The following is a 24,253-nucleotide window of genomic DNA, read 5'->3' as shown; positions in this document are numbered from 1 at the left end:
ATCCAGGTAAGGTCATCCACCAAAATGCATGCTCCCAGGGCTGAGAGAGACTCTGACTACACACGAGGATACTGAGACCCAAACTCCAAAAGGCTGAGCTCGGGTCCAGGGCACTGGTTCCTCTACAGCACCAGTGGGACACGTCAGAACAACTGGGAAGCTTTCAACACTACACCTACAGGGCCCCACTCAGAGTCAGAGGGTTTGGGGACACCCATGACCGGGTGCAGAGGAGTGAATGCTCAGAGAGCAGGGACGCAGGGGGTCGTCATTCCTTGCCCTCCTTTTTTCACAGTTGTATATAACCAGATGATACATACAAAAACATACAGTTCGCTTTTATTTATAATCAAATGGGCACTATACTTTCAAGTGCCTAATTCCCACTTTAAAACTTCATGCTGCTGGCAAGCCAAGATACTACTTTTTTACGCATTAAATTCCACACTGGGCTTCACGAGATAAATTATAAGAGAAAATAACTCACCGTCATCCCCCTTTGCCATGAGACCGGTAGCTCTGGTCTGCCAGGTGTTGATAAGAGAAGGCAGCAAATCAGTGGACAAAAATCTTACGGGAGAGACGCCTGGCTGAAATGCCAGACCCCACCCCAGAGGGAAACTGGCCCCTCTTAATCTATTCTCGGGCCAGCATGGACAGCACCTAACCAGCCGTCTGCTGCAACGGAAAGCATTAACCGACACCAGTCGCAGAAGCAAAATCAGGTGGGGGGGGGGAGCTTTCTTCGCAAAGCAAACGTGGCAGTGCACGCTGTGTACAGCTTGTCCTCCAGCAAGGCTAAGGTGAGGGGACTTGACTATCAAGGACAGAGGATTTAAGCCATTGATCAGGGTGCCACTGGGACTGGAATGAGAGGTGTTACCATAAATTCGCTACAACAGAAAGGGGTCCAGAGCTCGGCAAGGCTACGACAAAGGTCTCCTTTTTCTTGACAGCCCAGCCAGCTCTTCCCTGATGCGCTGCACAGAAACCTCATCTCTTTTCAGCTTTGCTCGCTTCAGTGCTTCCTGGTAGATCTCTTCTGCTTGTGCATATCGTTCTAAAATAACCCGGAAAGAAGGAAGAATAAAGAAAATGTATGTTTCACCATGATTCTGAAAGAGATTTTGAAGAGAAAGCACAAGTGATGGGACAAGTCTAGTTCATGGCATGGGGCCTTGTTTCACCCCGTGACACCCGGGACCTCATGGAGCCCTTCCTGGCACACTCCAGCGGCCAAGGCCTTCGCCCACGGTGGTTCGGGTGAGAGACCTGTCGTTGCAGGTTTCTGAGCAGAATGGCAGAGTACGCCCATCAAGCGGCCGTGCCCTGTCACACGAGCTCCGTGAGAGGCAACGTTTAGAAACCTGTAAAGCACTATAGAAATAAGGTCCCACTGCAAACGTTTCCACCGCGATGTGCCTGATAGGCCAGCAGGGCAGGACTACAGGCGGGACGTGAGCTGGGCCCGACGGCGCCTCCCCTGCGTCTCTCCCCACTGGCCCGTCGGTTCAGGAGCATCCTGTCCTCACTGCCCCCCTCAGCGCCACGCACAGGCTTCTGATCCACTGACACCCACCCCTCCCGAGGCCGGCCAGCCCAGCCCCGCACTCCGCACCTCTGTGCATCAGGACCGCAGCCAGATTACTGAGCAGCACGTGGAGCTCAGGGTGCTCCACCTGTCTCGCCAGGTCTGACGCCCTCTGTGCGTGAACACAGGCCTCGTCGGAGCGGCCCTGCGCATCCAGGGTGGTGGCCAGGTCACTCAGCAGCACGATGGTCTACACACGGGAGGAAACACAGGCAGCTGCTGCTTGCAAACACCTCCACAGCTCAAGAGCCAACGTGGAGTCTGATGAACTGTGGATACACTGAAGGGGTCGCCTTGCCTGGCAGTCCAGCAAAGGTCAGGGCGTCAGCAAGTCAGGTGCATTGATCATTCACACTGCACAGCATCGGTCTGACCCTCTGGAAAATGATACAAGTCTAGACACTAGGTAACAGGCTGAATATTACTTATGAAGCTAACTAATTATCAAAGGAGAAGCAGCAAATGAAAAATAACAGCAAAAAGAAGTGACAGGATCTGATCCCCTTCTATTCAAGGTTCAGCACCCCTGAGAGCTGGCCTCGCCGAACTGTACTACGATGTCGCTCCTATGTTCAGGAAGAGGAGACCCACCACTGCTCCTGGGAAAGTTCCCACCGAGTCTACAAAACGCTGTGGCGCTAAGGGTGGCGGGCCTCACCTCCTCCTGCACTTCAGGCCCGGTTCTAGTACCTCGTGATTCGAATTCCGTATCTGTCGTGGTCTTATTCCTCAGCGATATCCCGTGAAGGGGGTGCTCTAAACCCCCGTTCCTGAAGGTAATTCGGAGCCCAGTAACTCGCCCTGCTCATCTGCTCGCAGCCTTGGGACATGTTTAGTCCAGTTAGAACTTTCATGTCCTAGGCTGGGGGTTACCAAGCATTCACAAAGTGATCCATGTCTTACCTCTTAAGACAAAACAGATGATTTCAATTCAATGTGTTTACCGTTCTAACAGAAGGCTCTGCATGCTGTGCTTAAATTCTATGTCAGTGGTTTTAAATTTTGTTTAATGCGGTCCCACTGTCCTTTTCCCCCTACGTTCCCCTGGCATTTTATGGGTGGGGCTCAGGAGAGGATCTGCGTGTGTTAACCTGTTCCTCATAAGATTTTCATAGGATTCAGTACCTAAAATACCGTGCTGTGCAAACCAATCTCACGTAAGCCCTGCTGGGCAGACCCAGTAAACTCATCAGCAGCCTCAAATCCTTCTAGAAACAAGCAGTTGGGTGCAGGGGAGGGGTGGTCGGGCACGAGGAGGGGGATGTACCTGGGCCACCTGCTGACTACCTGTCCCCATTTCGTATTTCTGGATTCTGAAAGTTTTGTCTTACAGTCCTGTTTTTCTCCCTTACCTGTGGGTGTCTTTCGCCTAGTATTTCTTCAGCAATCTGCAAAGCTTTTTCATACATCCTTTGTGCCTGTGATGGCTGCTTGGAGAACAGAAGGTAGCGGGCATAGGTGTCTAGGCACATGCCCAAGAGGAGGTGGGTGTTGGCTTTCTCTTCCACTAGGAAGGAAATAAGAGCAGTGCTGGGATGTAACCAGTACAGTACAGAAAACGAGGCAGAGACGTGGCCAACCTGCCCTGATCATTTTTCTTATTATCAAGACTCGCACTGATTGTTTCACATCACTAAACAAGTACTCCTAACCTTGTACTTTGTTACACAAAGGTGACAATTCAGGTGGATTAACATCTAAACTGGCTCCTGGACCCACCTGTGTGTGTTGGGGAAGGGGTGGGGCGTCTCCACACCAACAAGCAGTTGGTCACCAGCAGGGTATCTAAGAATCAAACTAAATTCTGACACCATCCACCCAGAGTCCACAGGCTAACCCCCTCCCCTGACGTCAGACGCAAGTCCGGGTCGTCACCTGTGCTTGTGAACAACTGGCTGTAAACCACAGGTTCCCCAGGACTCCCTCCCTCGGGTTCAATTTGTTAGCTAGAGTGGCTCACAGATTACTAGATCACCGGTTTATAAAAGGCTGTAACTCGGGAACAGCCAGATGGAAGAGGCACAGGGCAAGGTGTGTGGGAAGGGGCCAGGCGCCACTGCCCCAGCACCGGCCCAAATCCCATCCTTTGGGATGCTGATGGCGGCTTCATTACAGAGGCACAACTGATTCCATCACTGGCCACTGATTCACCTTCCAATCCCTCTCCCCTCCCTGGAGGTCAGGGCTAAGGCTGAAGGTTCCAACCCTCTAATCCCAAGGTTGGCTCCACCTGCAACCAGCCCGTCCTTAGGTGCCGCCCAAGTCACCTCATTAACATAACAAAAGACACTTAAAATCACTCCCAACACTTAGGAAATTCCAAGGATTTGGGAAACTATGAATAAAGACCAAATATTTTTTGTCATCTGAATGACCAAATACGTATTTCTTATAAAACACAATACTGCAATACCCAATTAAATGATGTCTGAGTCCACACTTCGTTTCAAATTTTAATCTAATATTTAGCAGAACCAGGTGAAGATAAACTCAAAGAAGAATAAGTTAACAACAGAAAATGTCTAGGGCCAATGAAAAAGTTTTCAGGTATGAAAACAGCACTGCAGAAAGGAACCAGAGAACACTCAGAATCCTGCAATGGGAAGTCACAAGCCGAATCTAAAGAACAGCTAATCCAGTTTCTGAAGAACAGTAAAAGGCTGCAGATATGGCACCTCCCAACACACGCAAGAACTGACCACACAATGTCTGAAAAAGAACAAACTTCAAACGCCTAATGCCGTGTGAGAAGAACCAGAGAACAGACCTAGGGACCAGTAACTAAAAGCAACCTGCACAAGTAAAGACTCAGGAGAGATGATACCAAAAAATGTGGAAATGGTGATGAACTAGATCAAAGGAAATTTTGCAAACAGCTCAGCTGCAAGTAAATGTTTACACAAAGGGCTTGAAAAAGAGGTTCCCTCAGATAATCTTCTGTAACACAATTATTAGACACCCAAATGAAAGGGTTCAGACGGGTTTACCAGCAAAGGTATTCACACCAAATACCTTTCCTTCCATATCATCAAAGTTTCAGAAAACTTACAAATGGGACAGAGAATGTAAAGACTATGTTACCAAGTAACAGTATGACCAATTACTGAAGAGACAGTTTACATAAAACAACGCAAATAAAAATACCTACTGAAATAATATCTGAAGGTAAAAGTGAAAAAAAATGTTTTTCTTCAGGTAGAAATCCAAAGTTATTACTTTGGCCTAGTTATATACAAAAGGTAATGATAATCATTTTCTTAAAATCAAATTAGTAGTTTTAAATAGACCACCTTACAAATTTATTTTAAAAAAATATAGATGAAAATTATTTTTATAAATGTAGAAAGTATATATAAGTTTATGGATAAATATAACCAATATAAAAAAGCAAAACGTAACATGGCACCAAATAAATGCCACAGGTAAAGATACCATATTTCTCCATTAAAAGGAAATGTTGAAACGAAAAAATATATCTCACTATGAGCACTCTTTTTAGAATGCTGAGCAAAAGCTTATAAAATCAGCAGCAGTTTAAGATCCACACTATTGGGAGATAATGTAATGGACAAAGGTCCAGATAAAGACAGACAAACCACTGTGCTCTCTTCACTTACTAACAAAATAACAAAGGTCCAAGGAGATAAGCAATTTGTAACAGACTGAGAATATACAGATGCACTAAAATCCATGTTCTTGGAGAACATTTAAAAAAAATATTTACCAAAAAACAATGTATAAATTAATTATTCCAATTCTGGAAACTGTATGTTTCAAACGTGACTACTGAATCATATTTCTGGAATGTGTGTTAATAATTCTCTTTAGATATTTCTACATTAACAAAAGCATGCTCTTTTTACATTTTACAATTAGAAAATATGTTCAACACTATAACTCAAAAGTAAAAGAATAAAGTGACAATTCTAGTAGAAAATTACCCCTGATATCTGTAATGGAAATTAAACTAGAATGGCAGAAAAGATAGTAAAGCTTCTTATAAAGAATAACTGATGAGGTAAAATTTCAGCTGTAATATTTTGTCACTGTTAAGAAGAAAATACATTTTAAATTCGTAGCACACTCAAATCGTACTAACAAAACTATGAAGAAAAATTTTAAACAATATACTTCTCTAAAAATAGGACCAAGGGAGAAATAGACTCCATAATAAAACCTTTAGCACACTGCCAAGTTAAAAGTTCATACCTTTAGTAAAGTACCAAAAAGAGTTCCTCTTCTAACTAATAACAATTAAAACATGGTTCTTTGAAATATTAATATAAACACTGTTAGAAATTAGACAAGAACAAATCAGATAACCTAATAACAGCTGAGAAATAAATTGGGATCGTTTATACAGAGCTTCCCCCAAAGGATTACTGGAATCTGAAGGGGAGGGAAGCATACTTATTTCTTCAAACTTTAGTTGTAAATAGTTCTTTTCCACAAATTATTCCTAGGAGAAAAAGATGAGCTACCTAAAATCAGTCTATGAAACAAACAAGATTCATCACAGAAATCTGTGCTCAAAATATAAGCAAACTGAATTCTCAAATGCACAAAGGATAAATGCACCAAGCAGTTTTTGCTCCAGGAATACCAAGAATGGCTCAATCTACTTAACGCATCAGTGTATCAAAGTAGGCTTGCGTAAAGGCAGACTAAAAGGAGCTTGGTAAGTTACTGGAACAATTATATGCACTCAGAAAAACAGGAATAGGGCCTCCCCATCAGTAAGAAAAAGAGCATCTCGAATTTAAGAAAACGTGAGCACAGGCATCTAGTTCCCCCACCCACCACCAATAATAATCTAGGAAAGTCTACAGGGTCTCTGAACCTAAAGGTATTTGCCACCCATGTTCGAAGAACATCCTAGAATTTCTGCTAAGCTGAATCTCATTTACCTAACCGATTGCCCCATCGGCACTTCCTGAGACCACTAATGGCACCAGTGGAAGGAGTTTTTGGTTCCAGTAACATAACTGATAATCTGAAAACCCTTCTGGTTCAAATATTAGATAGATTATAACGAATATCCTTTTACATGCACAGCTAGCTGAGTTCCCGAGAGAAGGAAATCCCAAGGGCCAGAAATTAGAAATAAGCTAAAACCCAAAGTGGAAAGCATGTGTGTTGATGCAGGAGAAGCCCAGTCTGGTTGGTTCTGTGGGTGGCCTGAGTGTCTCTGAATCCAGAATTGGATTCTTCACCTTGTGCAGAACAGAGAACTAGATGTGAAGCCCCTGCATAAAACCACGATGTTCCCCAGAGGCTGCAAGAGAACGCTGAATGGCCAAGCTGGGATCTAGAAGGGAACAATGACTGCACGGAAAGCTGTTATCACAGGCCTGTGCACACTCAGTGTGATATCTAAGTCTATATCATCCATTTAGGCTCGGACCCGAGTGCCTGGAAGAAACAAACAAAACCAGCCTGGAGACTCATTTCTCGAACCCCGCTGAAGATGAATTTGTAACCCCAAGTATGTAAGCATGAAGATGCATCAGAAATGGAAATGAGCAGACAATAAAAAGGAGGTCTTCCCCTCCAGATAACTGAGTGATCCCAGACTATAAACTAAGTAGGGCCAAATGCTGACTCAGACGTCAGGTATGCTCCACCTCGGGGCCTTGCACTGGCCCCTCCTCTGCCTGTAACTTGCCTCCCTCAGCGATGACCACTTGGCTTCCTCCCTCCCATCCTCCAGGCTTCTTACCAGTCGGGCCTTTCCCGACCCCTCTATAAAATACTGTACTGCCTCACATCTCCCCTAAATACATATATCCTCATAAACTTATCTGTGTAGCCCTTTATCATCTTTGGATATGTTATTAGGTTAGTGATTGTCTTTATTGTGTGTTTTTCCTTCACTAGAAATTGAGGAGGTGTCTTTCAGGCTTTATTTACAGCTGTACCTCAGTGCCTAGTAATACGCCTGGCATGTCACAGGCATTCAATCAGTTCTTTCTTGACTGACTGGTTGAATGAGTGAACATATATAAAAAGAAATGACTAGAAACATGAAGGTACTGAACTAAATATGGAAGATACAATAAAACTAAAAGTTTTAATTACAGAAGTAACAACACAACACTGCATATATCTATGAAAGTTCAGTACAGAGATGTCATTACAAACCAGTGAGAATCGGATGCACTAATAAAACAGTCCTGAGCTAAAATCCGTGCTTGAGGGAGGAAAGAATCATATCATTACCTCACACCATGTTACAAATAAATTCCACGTAATTGAAGACTAAATGTAAAAAAGCCAAATATTTAGAAGACACTATCTTTCCGACCTTAGAAGAGTGAAGGATTTTATTAAACAAGACTCAGAAAACACAAACTATAAAGGAAAATATCAAAAGATTCTATTATATTCAGTAGAATTAATCAATCTCTGTCAAATGCCCTAGAGTGCAAAGACAAGGTCACAAAGAGATAATGTAACCAACAAAATAGATGCTCAAAAAAAGATGCTCAAAGACATTAAGCTGAGAACTCTTTACAAATCATTCAGAAAAAGACAACCCTTCCAAAAAATAAGCAAAGGGGATAAAGAGACAGTTTTCAGAACAGGAAATCTGAATGGCCAATAAATACATGAAAAGATGTTCTGTATCTCACTAGTAATCAGAGAAACATGCACTGAAGCCGCAATGACACTCCATCAGATCCACCAGATCATCCAAAAATTTAAGTCCAATAATAACAAAGATATAGAGCAACAAGAATGCTAACACACTGCCACTGAAAATGTAAACCAGTAAAAGCACTGATAAGCGATTTGGTCATGTCTAGTATTTGCACCCCAGCAATTCCACTCCTAGGTGTACCCCTAGGGAACATCATGCATGTGTGCACAGAGACACAGGTCCAAGCATTATTTTCTACAGCAACACAGGTAGAACCTACATGTCCATCAACAGGAGAAGTGAGTACATGCCCACAATGGGGTGTCGGGGCCACCTCTAGCTGTATCCCTCCTTTCCAGGATGGAAAAAAAGCACAACCTCACCCCGCACCCCCACCCCAGGGACTAAGTAAAGTCATCCCTTCTGGACAGACAGACAGTGTGGCAAGCGAACAGGGCCTTTATGTTAAAAAACCCTGATGCTTGAAGTATCAATGTGGATAAATCTCTGCAATATGATAAGTGAAAAATAAACTGCAGAAACAACTGTACAGTATGATGCCATTCATAAAAAGTTTAAAAACATATTAGTCCATAAAAAGTTTAAAAGCAGGGCTTCCCTCCCTGGTGGCGCAGTGGTTGAGAGTCCGCCTGCCGATGCAGGGGACACGGGTTCGTACCCCGGTCCGGGAAGATCCCACATGCCGTGGAGCGGCTGGGCCCGTGAGCCATGGCCGCTGAGCCTGCGCATCCGGAGCCTGTGCTCCGCAACGGGAGAGGCCACAACAGTGAGAGGCCTGCGTACCGCAAAAAAAAAAAGTTTAAAAACAATAAACATATTGTTTATTGATGTATACAAGTGTAATAAACAGGCATAAGAATGATAAAGACCAAAACCAAGTAAATAGATGGTTTACCTGCTACTTACATCAAGCAGGAGTACACAGGGGTTTAAACTCCCCGCTCCCTGCCCCAATCATCACCTGAAGCACATATGGTAAAATACTTAGACTTGACAAAGCTACGGGGAAAGTGTACAGGTGTTTGTTAAAGTCTCCACTCTTTATTTTTGCTTGAAATCTTAAACAAAACAAAACAAAAAAAACGCACAAGAAGAAAAGGACAGAACTGACTTTTCTGAATAAGTCAATAATACGGAATACACACTGGAAAAATTCCCAAAATACAGACAACAACCTGAGAGGAGAGAATAAACTTATACTACAGAACAGAGAAGAAAGAGTCCAACGTACAGGTAAACGACACTCCTGAATAAAAATCCACAGCAAGGCAGAACTGTAGCAATAATCAAAGGTGCACTACAGAAGCTCAAGAGAACTGGATCTTAAAATGAAGGGTCACCACAGACCAAGCAAATTCATAGAGACCAACTCCCTAACCTTATGCTAAAGAGCTTCTGACACCTATAAAGTAACCAGGCAGGAGAAAACAGGTTATTTACAAAAGAAGGCAGGGCTTCCCTGGTGGTGCAGTGGTTAAGAATCCACCTGCCAGTGCAGGGGACATGGGTTTGAGCCCTGGTCCGGGAAGATCCCACATGCCGCAGAGCAACTAAGCCCGTGCGCCACAACTACTGAGCCTGCGCTCTAGAGCCCGCGAGCCACAACTACTGAGCCTGCGAGCCACAGCTGAGCCCGCATACCACTGCTACTGAATCCCACGCGCCTAGAGCCTCTGCTCTGCAACAAGAGAAACCACGACAATGAGAAGCCCGTGCACCACAACGAAGAATAGCCCCCGCTCGCGGCAACTAGAGAAAGCCTGTGTGCAGCAACGAAGACTCAACACAGCCAAAAATAAATAAATTTATATATATACAAAAGAGAAGGCAAATAAGTTGGCCTCAGAATTCTGTGCAAAAAGTCCCACTAGAGGGGCTTCCCTGGTGGCGCAGTGGTTGAGAGTCCGCCTGCCGATGTGGGGGACACGGGTTCGTGCCCCGGTTGGGGAGGATCCCACATGCCGCGGAGCGGCTGGGCCCGTGGGCCCTTGCCACTGAGCCTGCGCGTCCGGAGCCTGTGCTCCGCAACGGGAGAGGCCGCAGCAGTGAGAGGTCCGCGTACCACAAAAAAAAAAAAAAAAAAAAAGTCCCACTAGATCTAAAATTCCAGATCACAGAGAAAAAACAAGTGGGGAGAGGTAGGAGAATGTTAAATTGTAGTCACCTCATCTTACAGAAGAAACTGAAAACAGAATTTTTTTCTGAGTCAAATACGTCTTTTAGAAATTTTTAGGTTACCCTTTAATAGAACTGGAGACCATAGATGTACCTTCCTTTCAAAATATAAATGGAGGTTTAGTGAGAAAATCGTCCCTATAAGAGGGACTTGAAGGGACTTCCCTGGTGGCACAGTGGTTAAGAATCCTCCTGCCAATGCAGAGGACATGGGCTCGAGCCCTGGTCCAGGAAGATCCCACATGCCGTGGAGCAACTAAGCCCGTGCGCCACAACTACTGAGCCTGTGCTCTAGAGCCTGTGTGCCATAACTACTGAGCCCGTGTGCTGGAACTACTGAAGCCCATGCGCCTAGAGCCCATGCTCTGCGACAAGAGAAGCCACTGCAATGAGAAGCCTGCGCACCGCAACAAAGAGTAGCCCTCACTTGCCGCAACTACAGAAAGCCCGTGCACAGCAACGAAGACTCAATGCGGCCAAAAATAAATAAATTTATTTTTTAAAAAAAGAGGGACTTGAAAATATAGGAAATAACAAAAATGGAAAGCTTTTAATGTAAAAAATTAGACCAAATATCACTTTCAATTCTAACTTTAAACAGGTTTTAAGATTCTCTACCACAAGACAACAATACTCAGATTAGGTTAAAAAAATCCAAACACAGCCTTCTACAAAACACATACTGAAAACAAAATTACTCAGAAAGTTTAAGAGTAAGATACAGTCAACAATGTAAAACTAAAGTTTGTGACAAATACCTTAAGTAGGAAAAAAAGAATCACTTTGCTGATGAAAGAATAATTCACAATGAAGATATATATATCTGAGGCTCTAAACAGCATAGAAATATGTATAAAGAAAAAACTCACAAAAACAAAAGTTCTGTCTAGAACTAGACAGAAACAGAAGACCTGAACGGCACTGTAAACCAACTAGACCTGACAGATGTCTACAGAGCACGTCTCCCAGCGGCTAAGGGACATACTCTTCTCAAATGCATACGCAGCAATCCCCGGAATAAGCCACGGACCAGGCCATGAAACAAGTCTCAGTAAAACGTAAAAGGACTGAAATCATACAAAGTATGTTCAAATGGAATAATGGACCATAATGGAATGAACTTAAAAATCAACAACAGAAGGAAATTTTGGAAATTCACAAATATATGGAAATTAATCAACACACTCCAAAATATCCAAAAGATCAGAGAAGACATCACAAGAAAAATTTTAAAATAGTTTGAGATACATGAAAATAAAAACACAACATACCAAAATTTATGGGATGCAGCTAACACAGTAGAGGGAAATGTATAGCTTGTAAATGCCTACACTAGGAAAGATCTTGAATCAACAACCTAATCTTCTACCTAAGAAACTAGAAAAAGAGCAAATAAACCCCACAGCAAGCAGGAGAGATACAAAAGATCAGAGTGGAAATAAGGGAGGTAGAAAACAACAAAAAAATTAGAGAAAATGAAACCAAAAGGTGGCTCTTTGACAAGGTCAACAAAATCGACAAAAAACAAGAGAAACTATGAATAAAAGAGTCAGGGAGTCCCTTCATAATTAAGAGTGGTAAACACAGAGGCGCTAAACCATTTAAGAAACTAGGTTAGCAGATGCACCACAGTCCAGCAGCCTCCTTCCAAGCCCTCACTGAGCCCCAGTCTCAATCCTAGAGCATGGAATCCCCGTAACAACGCTGTAAGGCACATTCTGTTCTTTTATTGTGTGGATGAGGAAACTGAGGAGGGCATAAGTAACTTGTCTAGTCCCACTGCTGTTCTAAGTGAAAAGCCAGAATTCCAACCAGGCGCCAGACTTCAGGCACTCCTGAAACCAAATATGCCACCAGAAATACTTCAACTCTCCAGAAGTGTTTTACTTAAACTATGAAAATGAATGAAACTCTCATCTCAAGGAGAGGAGGAAGGAATCAGTGGGAAAACTCTCTTTGAAAAAGGAAATAAATCCACAAAATTAACAACTGGGAAAGGAATATGATCCTGAATACATAACAGAATATTGTTAAGTTATGCTTTACAAATATAATTCCTAAGTAAGTTTCTTCCAGGAAAATACAGGTCTCCAAAATTCTTTCACCCACGCATTCACTTATTCAACAGGTATTTATTTAAGCTGTGGTCTTGGCACTGTCCTAGGTACTGAAATCAACTCAAGAAAATGGAAGAAACTTAAATGTATAAGTAACCGAAGAAAGAACAAAAGCTGCCAGAGAATCAACTCTAAAGGAGATCTGAGCCACGTGGTTTCGTAGATCCTACAACTTCCAAGGACTAGATCACTCCATGTAATACCCCACACCTATTCCAGAAAACACAGAAAGCATGCCAGTTCATTTTATCACATTAATACAATCCTGTGATGAGAAGCTCAAGAAATACACTATGGATCTCACTAAACAAAATAAATGTGGAAGTCTAAATAAAACGTGAGCATCAACTATTACCCAGCAGCACACCGAGCAATTAACCAGTTACCGGCAAGCCTGACATGCTCCACACGTAATAATACATCTGCTCACACGGTCTTGCACCAAATCAGATACAAGACAAAGTTGTCCAGCACCGCTGTTACTTAATGTTCTGAGGTTATGGCCAATGAACTACATTTAGTAAGGGGAGGGAGTAGGGACACAGAAGTACAACTATCTGAAAAAAGACAATTATCATGACCTCCCAAATCTCTAATTATATATCTGGAAATAGTGTGAATATCAACTCAAAAGCAAATAGTTTAGTAAGGTGCCCATTTAGAATCAAATGTAACAAAACAGCTGTCAGATCTACCTGAAAAGATCTGTAAGGAGAAGCAGACCACGTCCCTGAATGGGAAGACGGCGGCGTGATGAGAGCAGAGCTGCCGTTGGTCTCAGCCACTTTCCTCACATGATTCAAGCAGACGGGGTTCCGAACCTCTGTTAGGAATGGATCCTGATCAGTTTTAGCCAATCATGCTAATGCCACTTCTCTTGCCAAGGACTGGGTTAGAAATGCCACGTAACCCGATCTGGCCAGCAGGGAGCAAGCGTAAATCTAGGCGGGGACTTCCAGGAAAAATTACCTTGATTCTAAGAGAAACACGCAAGAAGTGGACACTGTCATTTCTGGATGAGATTCCTGGGATCTGACGGTCACTTTTCAACCACAAGGAAAGTGTGAAGTGAAAGCCAGCACACTGAGAGTGTCAGTGAGGATGGATGGGGAGACCACATCCCTCAGGACCTCTGTGAGCCATAAAGCCCCGCCCCCTTTCACTAAACCGCCAGTCACATGACATAACAGTGTCCTCACGGCTACACTTAATTTAGTTGAAATTTTTTGCTATTTGTAGTCAAATGCTAACTTATTCAGAAGGCAACCTCCCCAAACTAATTTATAAACAACACAAATTTAACAATTCATTCTCAAAGTACTTTGGGGAGCGAACAAAAAGAGCTAAAATTCACATGAAAAATATCTAAAATTCATATGGAAATTGAGTGAAAACCAAATGGGAAAAATTTTTGCAAAAGAAGTATGTGTGAGACCAGTATCACCATGTAACTCAAATGATATCACCTAATTCAGACAACATATACTGTTATGAGTCATCAGATGAATAAATCAGAATGGAAAACCTTAAAAGAGACCCAAGTATATATTAATTAACATAAGCACATAATGATGATAGATTATTATCTTTAAGAAAGCAGTTACCAGGGACTTCCCCAGTGGCGCAGTGGTTAAGAACCTGCCTGCCAATGTAGGGGACACAGGTTCGAGCCCTGGTCCAGGAAGATCCCACATGCCGCAGAGCAGCTAAGCCCGTGCACCACAACTACTGAGTCTGCGCTCTAGAGCCCGCGAGCCACAGCTACTGAAGCCTGTGTGCCTAGAGCCCGTGCTCTGCAACAAGAGAAGCCACCGCAATGAGAAGCCTGCGCACCACAACGAAGAGTAGCCCCCGCTCACCGCAACTAGAGAAAGCCCACGTGCAGCAACGAAGACCCAATGCAGCCAAAAATAAATAAATAAATTTATTAAAAAAAAAGAGCCAATTTAAAAAAAATCAGGTTACAAAGAAGTCATGTAAGTGTGACTCCTCATTTGCTTATTAAAATGTAAACAGCTAGAGGAAAACAAGCCTAGAAAGACATACACCAAAAAATAAACAGGAATTCTTTTTTTTTTTTTTTTGCGGTACGCGGGCCTCTCACTGTTGTGGCCTCTCCCGTTGCGGAGCACAGGTTCCGGATGCACAGGCTCAGCGGCCATAGCTCACGGGCCCAGCCGCTCCGCGGCATGTGGGATCTTCCCGGACCGGTGCATGAACCCGTGTCCCCTGCATCGGCAGGCGGACTCTCAACCACTGCGCCACCAGGAAAGCCCTAAACAGGAGTTCTTAATACAATTATGAGTGATCTTTATTTTCTTCTTAATGCTGTCTGAAATTTTCTTCAACACCCTTGTATTGCTTTTGGAGTCAGAAAAGACTGCTTTATACTCTGAAGCAACTGTCTACAGTCAATGTATAAATGAAACATAGCAAGGATGTGGATAGTTCAAAAGTGACTTATTTGACAGCTAGAACTTGTTTTTACATCTTTTGTGAATTTCTTCAAAGCACTTCCATACTGCACTGACATTTGTCAGTGTCTGCTGGGCCTTTTGCCCTTTCCCTCAGCAATTATTACTGAGCCTCTATTATGTAGCAGGCACTACTCTAGGTCCTAGGGATTTAGCAGTGAACAAAACAGATGAAGGCTCTTTCCCTCTTTGATAGGGAAGACAGACACTAAAAACGCTTGAACAAAAATGAACTTCAGTAGCTCAAGCACACAACACACACACACCTACTTCCCAGGGTGACAAAGCAGAGGAGGAGAGAGGTTCAGAATGCACACAGGTGGGAAGACTGGCTGGCAGGCTGGCCTCCTGAGCAGAGGCCTGGGTGAAGGCCACTGGCCATGGAGACAAGAGCAGGCACGGGGCCCCGAGGCGGCACTGAGCTGGGAACGTACGACAGCGAGAAAAGAGCCGGGTGGCGAAGGTGGAAGGATGGTGTCAAACAGGTGGGGGGGTGGGGGGGCAGTAAATCCTCTGAGGGAATGAAGGGAAGCACGACAAGCTGTGGGGAGATGACTACAGGAGTCCAGGCAAGAAGCAATGACAGCCTGGACCAGAGCGGTAGGGCAAGAGGCTGAGACGGCTGTGACATGGATGCATTTTGATGGCTGATTCAGTACAACTTGCTGGTGAATGACACGTAGGGAATGAGGAAGAAATCACAGCTGCTGCTTAGGTTCTTGGCCAAAGCACCGGGTGCATGGTGGTACCATTTACGAAACGGGCTGCCTCGCGAGAAACCAGCTTGTGAGGGGCAGAGACCAAGTGGCCCATCTCAGCGGGGAGGGGCGCTACAGGGGTAGGGAGTGAGAGGCACAAAATAAGCCACAAGGACACACTGTACAACTGTACAACATGGGGAACATATAGCAAATATCTTATAACTACAAATGGAGTATAACCTTTGAAAACTGTGAATCACTATACTGTACGCCTGTAACATAATATTAGACATTAACTATATGTCAACAAAAAAAAGTTAAATCAATGCAGAAAAAAAAAAGAGAGACCCATTTCAAACACGTTAAGTGTGAGGTGACCATTAAGCATTCAGGTCAGGGTGTCAGGTAGACCATCTAACCCATGAGCCTGCAGCTCACGTACAGGCTGGGGCTGAAGATGTAAAACTGGTATTTAAAGGTATGGGACTAACTGCTGTCTCCTAGGGTGTGAGGGCAGAGAGAAAAGGGAAGTGGGCCGAAGACAGCCCTGAGGCCCGCTACCTTTACAGGGGACCCGGGGAGGGCAAGGGACCAGTGAGGTGTCCCAGAACCAAGCGAATGAAGGGTTTCCAGTAGGAGACAGTGACCACCTGGGTTGAGCTGCTAGTAAGTAGAGCTGGTAAGATAAGGATTGAGAACTGGTGACCTTAATAAGGGGGGCTTCAGTGGAGTATGAAGGAGGAAAACTGAGTTATGTTCAAGGGAGAACTGGAAGACCCATGACTACAGAAAACTCTTGCAGCCATATGTACTGTTTTAGGGACAACAGAGTTGGCCGCTGTATCTCTAGCATCATGCTAGCTCTAGGCAAAGAGGAAGTGTGAAATCAGGGCTACTGAATGAATGTCAAATCTGAAAATTCCCAATACTTCAACCCACATTAAGAAACCCGAATGCATAGGAAAAGATGCTCAACATCATTAGAGAAATGCACATCAAAACTACAATGAGGTACCTACCAACTCACACCAGTCAGAACGGCCATCATTAAAAAGTCTACAAATAAATGCTGGAGAGGGTGTGGGAAAAGGGAACCCTTCTACAATGTTGGTGGGAATGTAAGTTGGTGCAGCCATTGTGGAGAACAGTACAGAGGTTCCTCAGAAAACTAAAAACAGAGCTGCCGTATGATCCAGCAAGCCCACTTCTGGGCATGTATGCAGACAAAACTCTAATTCAGAAAGACACACGCACCCCTCTGTTCATAGCACTATTCACAATAGCCAAGACATGGAAACAACCTAAATGTCCATTGACAGATGCATGGATAAAGGAGATGTGGTGCATATACACAATGGAACACTACTCACCCATAAAAAAGAATGAAATAACGCCATTTGCAGCAACATGAATGGACCTAGAGATCATCATACTAAATGAAGTCAGTCAGAAAGAGAAAGACAAATATCATATGATACCACTTATATGTGGGATCTAAAATCTGACACAAATGAACTCATCTGTGAAACAGAAACAGACTCCTGGTTGCCAAGGAGAGGGGGTTGGGGGGAGGGACGGACTGGGAGTGTGGGGCTAGCAGATGCAAACTATTACATTTAGATGGATAAACAACAAGGTCCTACTGTAGAGCACAGCAAACTATACCCTATCTCCTGGGATAAACCATAATGGAAAAGAATATTAAAAAAGAATGTCTATATGTGTAAAACTGAGTCACTTTGCTGTACAGCAGAAATTAACACAACGTTGTAAATCAACGATACAAAGGAAGGGAGGGGGGAGGGAGGGAGGGAGGGGGAGAGGGAGAGAGGGGGAGAGGGAGAGAGGGGGAGAGGGAGAGAGGGGGAGAGGGAGAGAGGGGGAGGGAGGGGGAGAGAGAGAGAGAGAGGGAGGGAGGGAGGGAGGGAGGGAGGGAGGAAGGAAGGGAGGGAGGGAGGGAGGGAGGGAGGGAGGAACCCGAATGGCTGAGAGCCAGTGTCCTGCCCACCCCATTCTGTTCCCAGCATGACTCTTCATGCTCTTCCCTCTGCGATGAGGACAGACAGACAAAACATGAGCTTCACTTCCTTTCTCATAGCTGGTGGACATTGGGGACCAAAGGTACTTAATTAGCATTGTGACTGGTAGCTGAACCAAGAGACAAGAGAAGAAACTTCCCTTTCTGCTCCCCAATTTTCCAGAGATGATATATAATAAAAATCAACAGATATATTATGAAGATGTTACCACGGGGTTAAAAAAAACAACCACCACCAGTGGTCAAGTCATTTAAAGAAAATATCTAATTCCAAACCCTCTGAGACCTTAGAAACAGCCACAGCTTCCAAAATGAGTAACTTTCCCCCCAATTCAGATACCTTTCTGCTTCCTTTACCACAGCTGAAGAGTGAAGCCCTTTGTGGCAAAAAAGGCAACTGTCCAAAAAATAGTCAGGTTTCCCTACCTGACAAAGTGTCTTCTGATAATTCCTTTTCTCTCTCAATTTTTTCCTCTAGAGTTGAAATGCAGAATTCATAACCAGCAAGAGCCAGCTCCTGTCTGTAAAGCAAAGAGCAACAATCAGCTGCACACCTTTCACAAAGTGCTCTTCTGTCCTCATCTCTCCAGCTCAAGTTTACATTGTCAAGTGCAAGACGGGAAGAGGGAATTTTGTTTAAAGTCTCTAAGAGGTGTCAATCTGCCCTTTCTCAAGTTTGGGGTTTTTTTGGTCACCTAATTAACGTTAACTTAAGACAGAGTTTCAATAACCGACATGACCAGCCGTTCCCTCACCTCCCACTAACACAGTTCAGAGGGGTCAGCTCCTCCTCCACGTGTGAGGAGGTTACTCCTGCTCAAAGTGATACACTACCAACGGAGGCGAGGGCCCCGGCAGTGAGGATTCTAACTGCTGACCTCACTCAGTTTCTGGAGGTCTGTTAGCTCTACACTTCTCCCAAGCTGCAGGTCTTTGATGCAAGTTTCTTTTACAGAAAGGGAACTCCTAGCTAGGGCACTAGAAGGCATTTAGCCCCACTCTCAGGACCTCAGTCAACTGGAGAGGACACCCAGGCAGCAGGGAGACTGACTCTGGACAGAACAAGGGTCATCTGCTGGTTTCTACAGAGATGCACAGAAACACGACATAAACTCCGTCTCCGTCCACAAGCTCAGCCCTGGTTTCTGCTCTTCCATTTTGGCTCCTAGCTTCTCACCACAGGTGGCACTACCAAGCTCACCTCTTCTCCTCTCGTGCTTTGCCAGATGACCCCACTGTTCTGCTGTTCTCAGAAGAACCAAACCTTGGCAGGAGGGACCCTATCCGATCAGGGCACGGACCGGGGGAGGCTGCCCACAAGGCATCCTGAGTCACAGCAAAATGTCTACCAACGACCCCTCCCAACTTGTATCAGCCTTTCTCAGCCTCAGGGCCTGGCCCTGGTCTCATGCGTTTCTTAACAAATCAAAATGAAAAAACACTTTTGAGTAACTTGCAGGCGAACTACTAGTGGGTACTACCTCGTAGGAGGCCACGGGCGTGCCTTACCCTCCGCCGTCACTATCTCTGGGCTGCTTCTTGCCCTGGGAGCTCACGCCCCACCCGTAGCTAGTCCTGTTGCCCAACCAAATGCCAGGAGACGGACTGGGTCCCGCTGAGAATGAAGGAGCTGCTGACTAGAGCAATTCCAAACTTCTGGTACCCAACTTCTGCAGCAACGATAAAGCAAAGGAAAAGCCAGGCTTACTCAGGTCTTTCCTTAAATTTACCCCAAAATATAACTCTCTAGAGGAGCTGTCTGCTTACATCCTAGGGTTTCTTCTTTGAACCCCACCTAGAGAAGGAAGGTACCAGGCCTCTCTCATCCGCAGCACACACCCGGATTGTCCCCAAAGCCCCTCCTGCGCACCCGCAGACTCCTCCTTCTTTGTAACAACTCAGGCTCATCTAACACTTTAACTTAGCACTGCCTTCTGGTCCCACCTGCAGGTCTCTCCTCCACTCCTGGGTATTGCTTCCTGAAATCTAGCTACCAGATCATCTCTATGGGCTTTAAAAGCTGCCCGCTGAGCTAGCCACTAAGACATTCCCACAGCAACTCTCTCATCATTTAACTTTATACCTGACTTCCTGGTTTGCTGATCCCTAAACCAGCAAAATACATTATTCCTAGCAGCCTTTACAGTGCCCCCTCCTCTCCTAGGAAAAGCTAAGCTAAGGTTCTAAGTACAACTTCCCTTCCCAGTTCAAGCAGGAACAGAAAACTTGCCTAGACTTGTCACGGTGCAGCCAAAGGTACGAGGGCCGCATGTCCCGCTCAGCAGGCTAATGGAAACAGCAGGGGCAAGCCCAGAAAAGACTCAAGATTTCAAAGGTGAGGGACGGAGCACTATGAGCGTGACACCCAAGTTCTGGAGACCCAGGTGATTAGCAGGTAAATGAAAAGTAAGCAACATCCCAGGGCCAACGTTTTGCCCACAGCCCTACTCCTTGGCTGCCTCCACGCCTAGATTCTGACTATACTTACTTATTCTGAGCAGCATAAATAGTGGCCAGCTTTAGAGAGATTTCTATTATTGCATTGTCTTCCTGTTGGGAAAAGAAAAATGAAGGAAATTCATAACAAGTAAAATTTCCTCAAGGGGTATTTCAGATCAACTTCTAGACTGACTCTGACCTGAAAGCCATAGTCTTTAGACTTTTGGAGGAATCAGGCAACTGTGAATTCCTCAGATACCATGCTCTTGCATGAATGAAAGACTGGCAAATTTTATACCAGTCTTAGGGAAAAAGAATTCCAACTGTTTGGCCAAAGCACACGTGGGGGCTGGATGGAGTTTACAGGAAGTAAGACTTTGGAAAACTGCTTCAGCTAGGGAGCAATCCTACGTCACATCCTTACCTGTTGCATGCCCCCTCCAAGCAGGTAACTCATTGTTGCTTTAAAAAGTTTTTCCGCCTAAAAGCACAAGGAAAAGATTTTTGTTTTATTTGGGTCCCCTATCCAGATGACCCTGGATTCTAAGCACTAGTCTTATGTACCATTCCTTGGAAAACACCACACACACACACACACACACACACACACATACACACACACACACACACACACACTTACACTCACACACTTACACTCACATATACAAAGAAAAAGGTAACCTTGTGGTGGGAAAACAGACTATAATACCAGGACTGCACATCCTCTGGGCACCTTGAAAACTATTCTGTGATGAGTAGAAACCAACTTCAGAAATTAACTTCCCTGCCAAACCCACTGTGGCAGAAACTGGAAACTACCCCCTAATATTTGCCCTCCTCTCCATCTCTTTAGTTAGACTCTCCTCAATTTTTACCAGGTCAAGCCTCCTTTGCAGTTAGGTGTGGTCACATGATGAAGCTGTGGCCAAGAGATGCATGCAGAACACATGTGAACAATCTCTAAATCACACTTTATAAGGAAGCTGCTTGCCCTCCATCCTCTCCTTCTTCCTTCCTGTAGGCTGGAGGTGAGCCAGCTCTCTTACGCAGATGAGGACCTACCTTAGAAGGAACCTGGGCTTCTGGGCCACTTCATGGAGCAGAGGTACCTACCCATCTTCAGGGCTTAGCTACCTCTGGATTAATGCATTAAAGGGAAATATGCTTCCTTCTTATTTGAGTCACTCTATTTTGGGGTCTCTTTGTTACAGCAGCTTAGCCTGTACCCTTACTAACAGAGGTTCCTTCAGGCTAGCCCTTCACAAATTCATGACATTACAAAGTGATTTACTTACATTTTCAAGCTGACCCCGTATAAATGCTAAGTTGGCCATCTGAAAATTAATTACAAGTTGTTTTTCAGTTTAGAGCATTGTATTCCTACTTACTTCAAAACGTTTAAGCTAAAGACTCCCCTTTGCTTTCACCCTCTAGCTAAAAAAATAGTGCAGAGAAAAGTATGTCACTGATCTGCCAGTAGCAAAGTACAGCAATGGTGTGAGAACAAATACGCGAACAGACTTTGACGATGACAAACCAAATCTAGATCCACTCTTCACTGAAGAAACAAATATTAATGATATTCATTTCTTTTTTGTCTGGGATTGAGGCGTCTTGTGACACCCCAAGAGTAATAAAAATTGAAACCAAAAGAAAACTTAGTAAAAACAAAAAGCAAAGAGCTTCAGGGCCTGCTGCAGGTCAGGAACATGAATCAGGTGCCTAACCACCCTTCTCCTGCATCCACCCTTAATCATCAATGGCTCAGACTGGCGAGAGGAGTTACCAAATCGTAAGTGTAAGTGATGGCCTTCTTGTTATCACTCTTATAGGCAAGACGAAGAGCATCATGCAAAATTAGCTCTGCCTCTGCTGGCTCATCTTTCATGATGCACAACTGAAAAGAGAAAACAAAGAAAATAACAGAAAATGAAATATAAAGAAAGCAGATGCCTGTGCTACCACACGGAAGTAGGTACAGCTATATATCCCAACACACAGAAGGAAGTTATTCATTCATTCGTCACATACTGACTGAACTCCTACTATGCACCAGGCATTATGTCTACAATGGTGACAGGGAGTTCAGCCTCCCCTGCAGCTCTGTTTGGCCACATGACAAAACTCTGGCCAACACATGCAGGCAGCAGGAATGTAAGCAATTTTTATCAAATCTTATAAGGAAGCTGCTGGCCCTACATCCTCTTTCTCTCTTCCTGCAGGCTGGAAGTGACCTTGTAGGACAAGTAAGCTTAATGACAACTAATGATAAAAGCTAGGAAGGAAAGCAACAGAAAGGAACAATAAGGGGTCCCCCTCAATGGGAGTCAGAGAAGCCTTCCAAGGAAGTGACAGTTAAACTGAGGTAAGAAGGAAGAGAAAGAGTCAACCAAATAAGGAATTGTGAGGAAAATGACCCAAACAGAGTAGGGAACGAGCAAAGGCCCTACAGGCTGGAGAAAATGGTTCTTCAAAAACCAGTCAAGGGCTTCCCTGGCGGTGCAGTGGTTAAGAATCCACCTGAAAATGCAGGGGACACGGGTTCGAGCCCTGGTCCGGGAAAATCCCACATGCCACGGAGCAACTAAGTCCGTGTGCCACAACTACTGAAGCCCGCGTGCCTAGAGCCCGTGCTCCGCAACAAGAGAAGCCACCACAATGAGAAGCCCGCGCACCACAACAGAGAGTAGCCCCTGCTCGCCACAACTAGAGAAAGCCCGCTCAGCAACGAAGACCCAACATAGTCAAAAATAAATAAATAAAATAAAAAGAACTAATTAATTCCTTCTAAAAAAAAAAAACAAAAATGAAAGGAAACAGATGTGAAGGGAGGATGGTGAGCCTGACGATAACTGCCAAATAGGTAGGCAACGTAGGGTGGATCGTGTAGGGTCTCAGGCCACGGCAGGGAGCTCGGGTTCTATCACAAATGCTGTGGGAAGTCATTCAAGGTTTATGGGCAAGGAAGTGATACGATCCGATTTACATTTAAAAAATCATTCTGGGGGCTTCCCTGGTGGCGCAGTGGTTGAGAGTCCTCCTGCCAATGCAGGGGACACGGGTTCGTGCCCCGGTCCGGGAGGATCCCACGTGCCGCGGAGCGGCTGGGCCCGTGAGCCATGGCCGCTGAGCCTGCGCGTCCGGACCTGTGCTCCGCAACGGGAGAGGCCACAACAGTGAGAGGCCCGCGTACCGCAAAAAAAAAAAAAAAAAAAAAAAAAAATCACTCTGGCTGCTGCATGAAGACTGGGTGGCAGGGGGCCAATAGGGCAGACCAGACTTGCAGTTAGGAGGCTGCAGCAGCGTGGCCAGGGTGACAGCAGGAGAGACAGAGAAAAGGGGGCAGATTTGAGAAATATTTTGGATTTGGTGGCAAAATCCAAAAAGGATCTGTTGCTGGACTCGAAGTGTATCAGGAGGTGGTAGTTAGCGACCACAAGTTTTAAAAATGACTATGAAGCGTCCAGGCTGGAAAACTAGCTAGGTAGCAGTAAACAAGAGACGGTGAAGGGAGGTGTCCGGGGGGCACTTAAGATCAGGGGTTAGTCTGGGGCAGGCGAAGCCTCAGAGAGGAGCTGGCACATCGGCACACCCCGCCGTCTGCGGGCATCAGTGTGGACGTTGCTGGCCAGGTGGCGGCAGTCAGCCCAATGGAACAGACGCGATAACCCGGGGAGGGGGAGAGAGAGAAGGACCAAACCGCGCACGGCCCGCATTAAGCTGCACCATCAGGACGCCACACGTGTGCACAATTCTCCCGGCCGGCGCTCTCACCCCCAACGCTGGCTAACTCCGCTGCCCCCGGCGCCGCCTCCACCTGCACTGGAGACGCCGGGCCTCCGTCCACCGGTGTCACCGTCACTGCAGGCCCTCACCTTGGCTCGCTTCAGCAGCTGGATGATCTCGGCCTCGGCGTCCCCGGCCGCCGCCCCGCCCGCGCCCTGCCGCTCCCGCTCCTGCTCCTGCTCCGCCGGGGCGGGCCTCGAGGACCAGGCGAGCGCTGCGGGAAGGGGCGCTGAGGTCACCGCGCCCGGCCCGGCCCGCCCGGCCCGCCCAG

General features: G+C 45.3%; 1 protein-coding gene across 3 annotated transcripts in view; it reads right to left on the bottom strand.

Annotated features, from left to right (window-relative positions):
* Positions 1-317: 317 nt before the first annotated feature.
* The window catches only part of TTC19 (tetratricopeptide repeat domain 19), a 24,179-nt gene continuing 243 nt past the window's right edge, over positions 318-24,253 (bottom strand). The window contains exons 2-10 of one of the 3 annotated variants that reach the window (XM_060135355.1): positions 24,072-24,196; positions 21,983-22,093; positions 21,492-21,530; positions 20,621-20,677; positions 20,246-20,307; positions 18,184-18,278; positions 2,944-3,098; positions 1,619-1,781; positions 318-1,060 (exon numbers count right to left, since the gene is read on the bottom strand). In XM_060135355.1, coding sequence (XP_059991338.1) covers positions 927-1,060; positions 1,619-1,781; positions 2,944-3,098; positions 18,184-18,278; positions 20,246-20,307; positions 20,621-20,677; positions 21,492-21,530; positions 21,983-22,093; positions 24,072-24,196 — 941 coding nt within the window. In that variant the 3' untranslated portion in view covers positions 318-926. Of the gene's footprint in view, positions 1,061-1,618; positions 1,782-2,943; positions 3,099-18,183; positions 18,279-20,245; positions 20,308-20,620; positions 20,678-21,491; positions 21,531-21,982; positions 22,094-23,970; positions 24,197-24,253 lie in introns of those variants that run through there. The other 2 variants (XM_060135357.1, XM_060135358.1) reach the window with 2 other exon arrangements.

This window comes from Lagenorhynchus albirostris, chromosome 20 (genome assembly GCF_949774975.1).
Source record: "Lagenorhynchus albirostris chromosome 20, mLagAlb1.1, whole genome shotgun sequence".
Taxonomy (NCBI): domain Eukaryota; kingdom Metazoa; phylum Chordata; class Mammalia; order Artiodactyla; family Delphinidae; genus Lagenorhynchus; species Lagenorhynchus albirostris.
The sequence above is the reverse complement of the archived record's forward strand: the minus strand, read 5'-3'. Positions and strand labels throughout refer to the sequence as shown.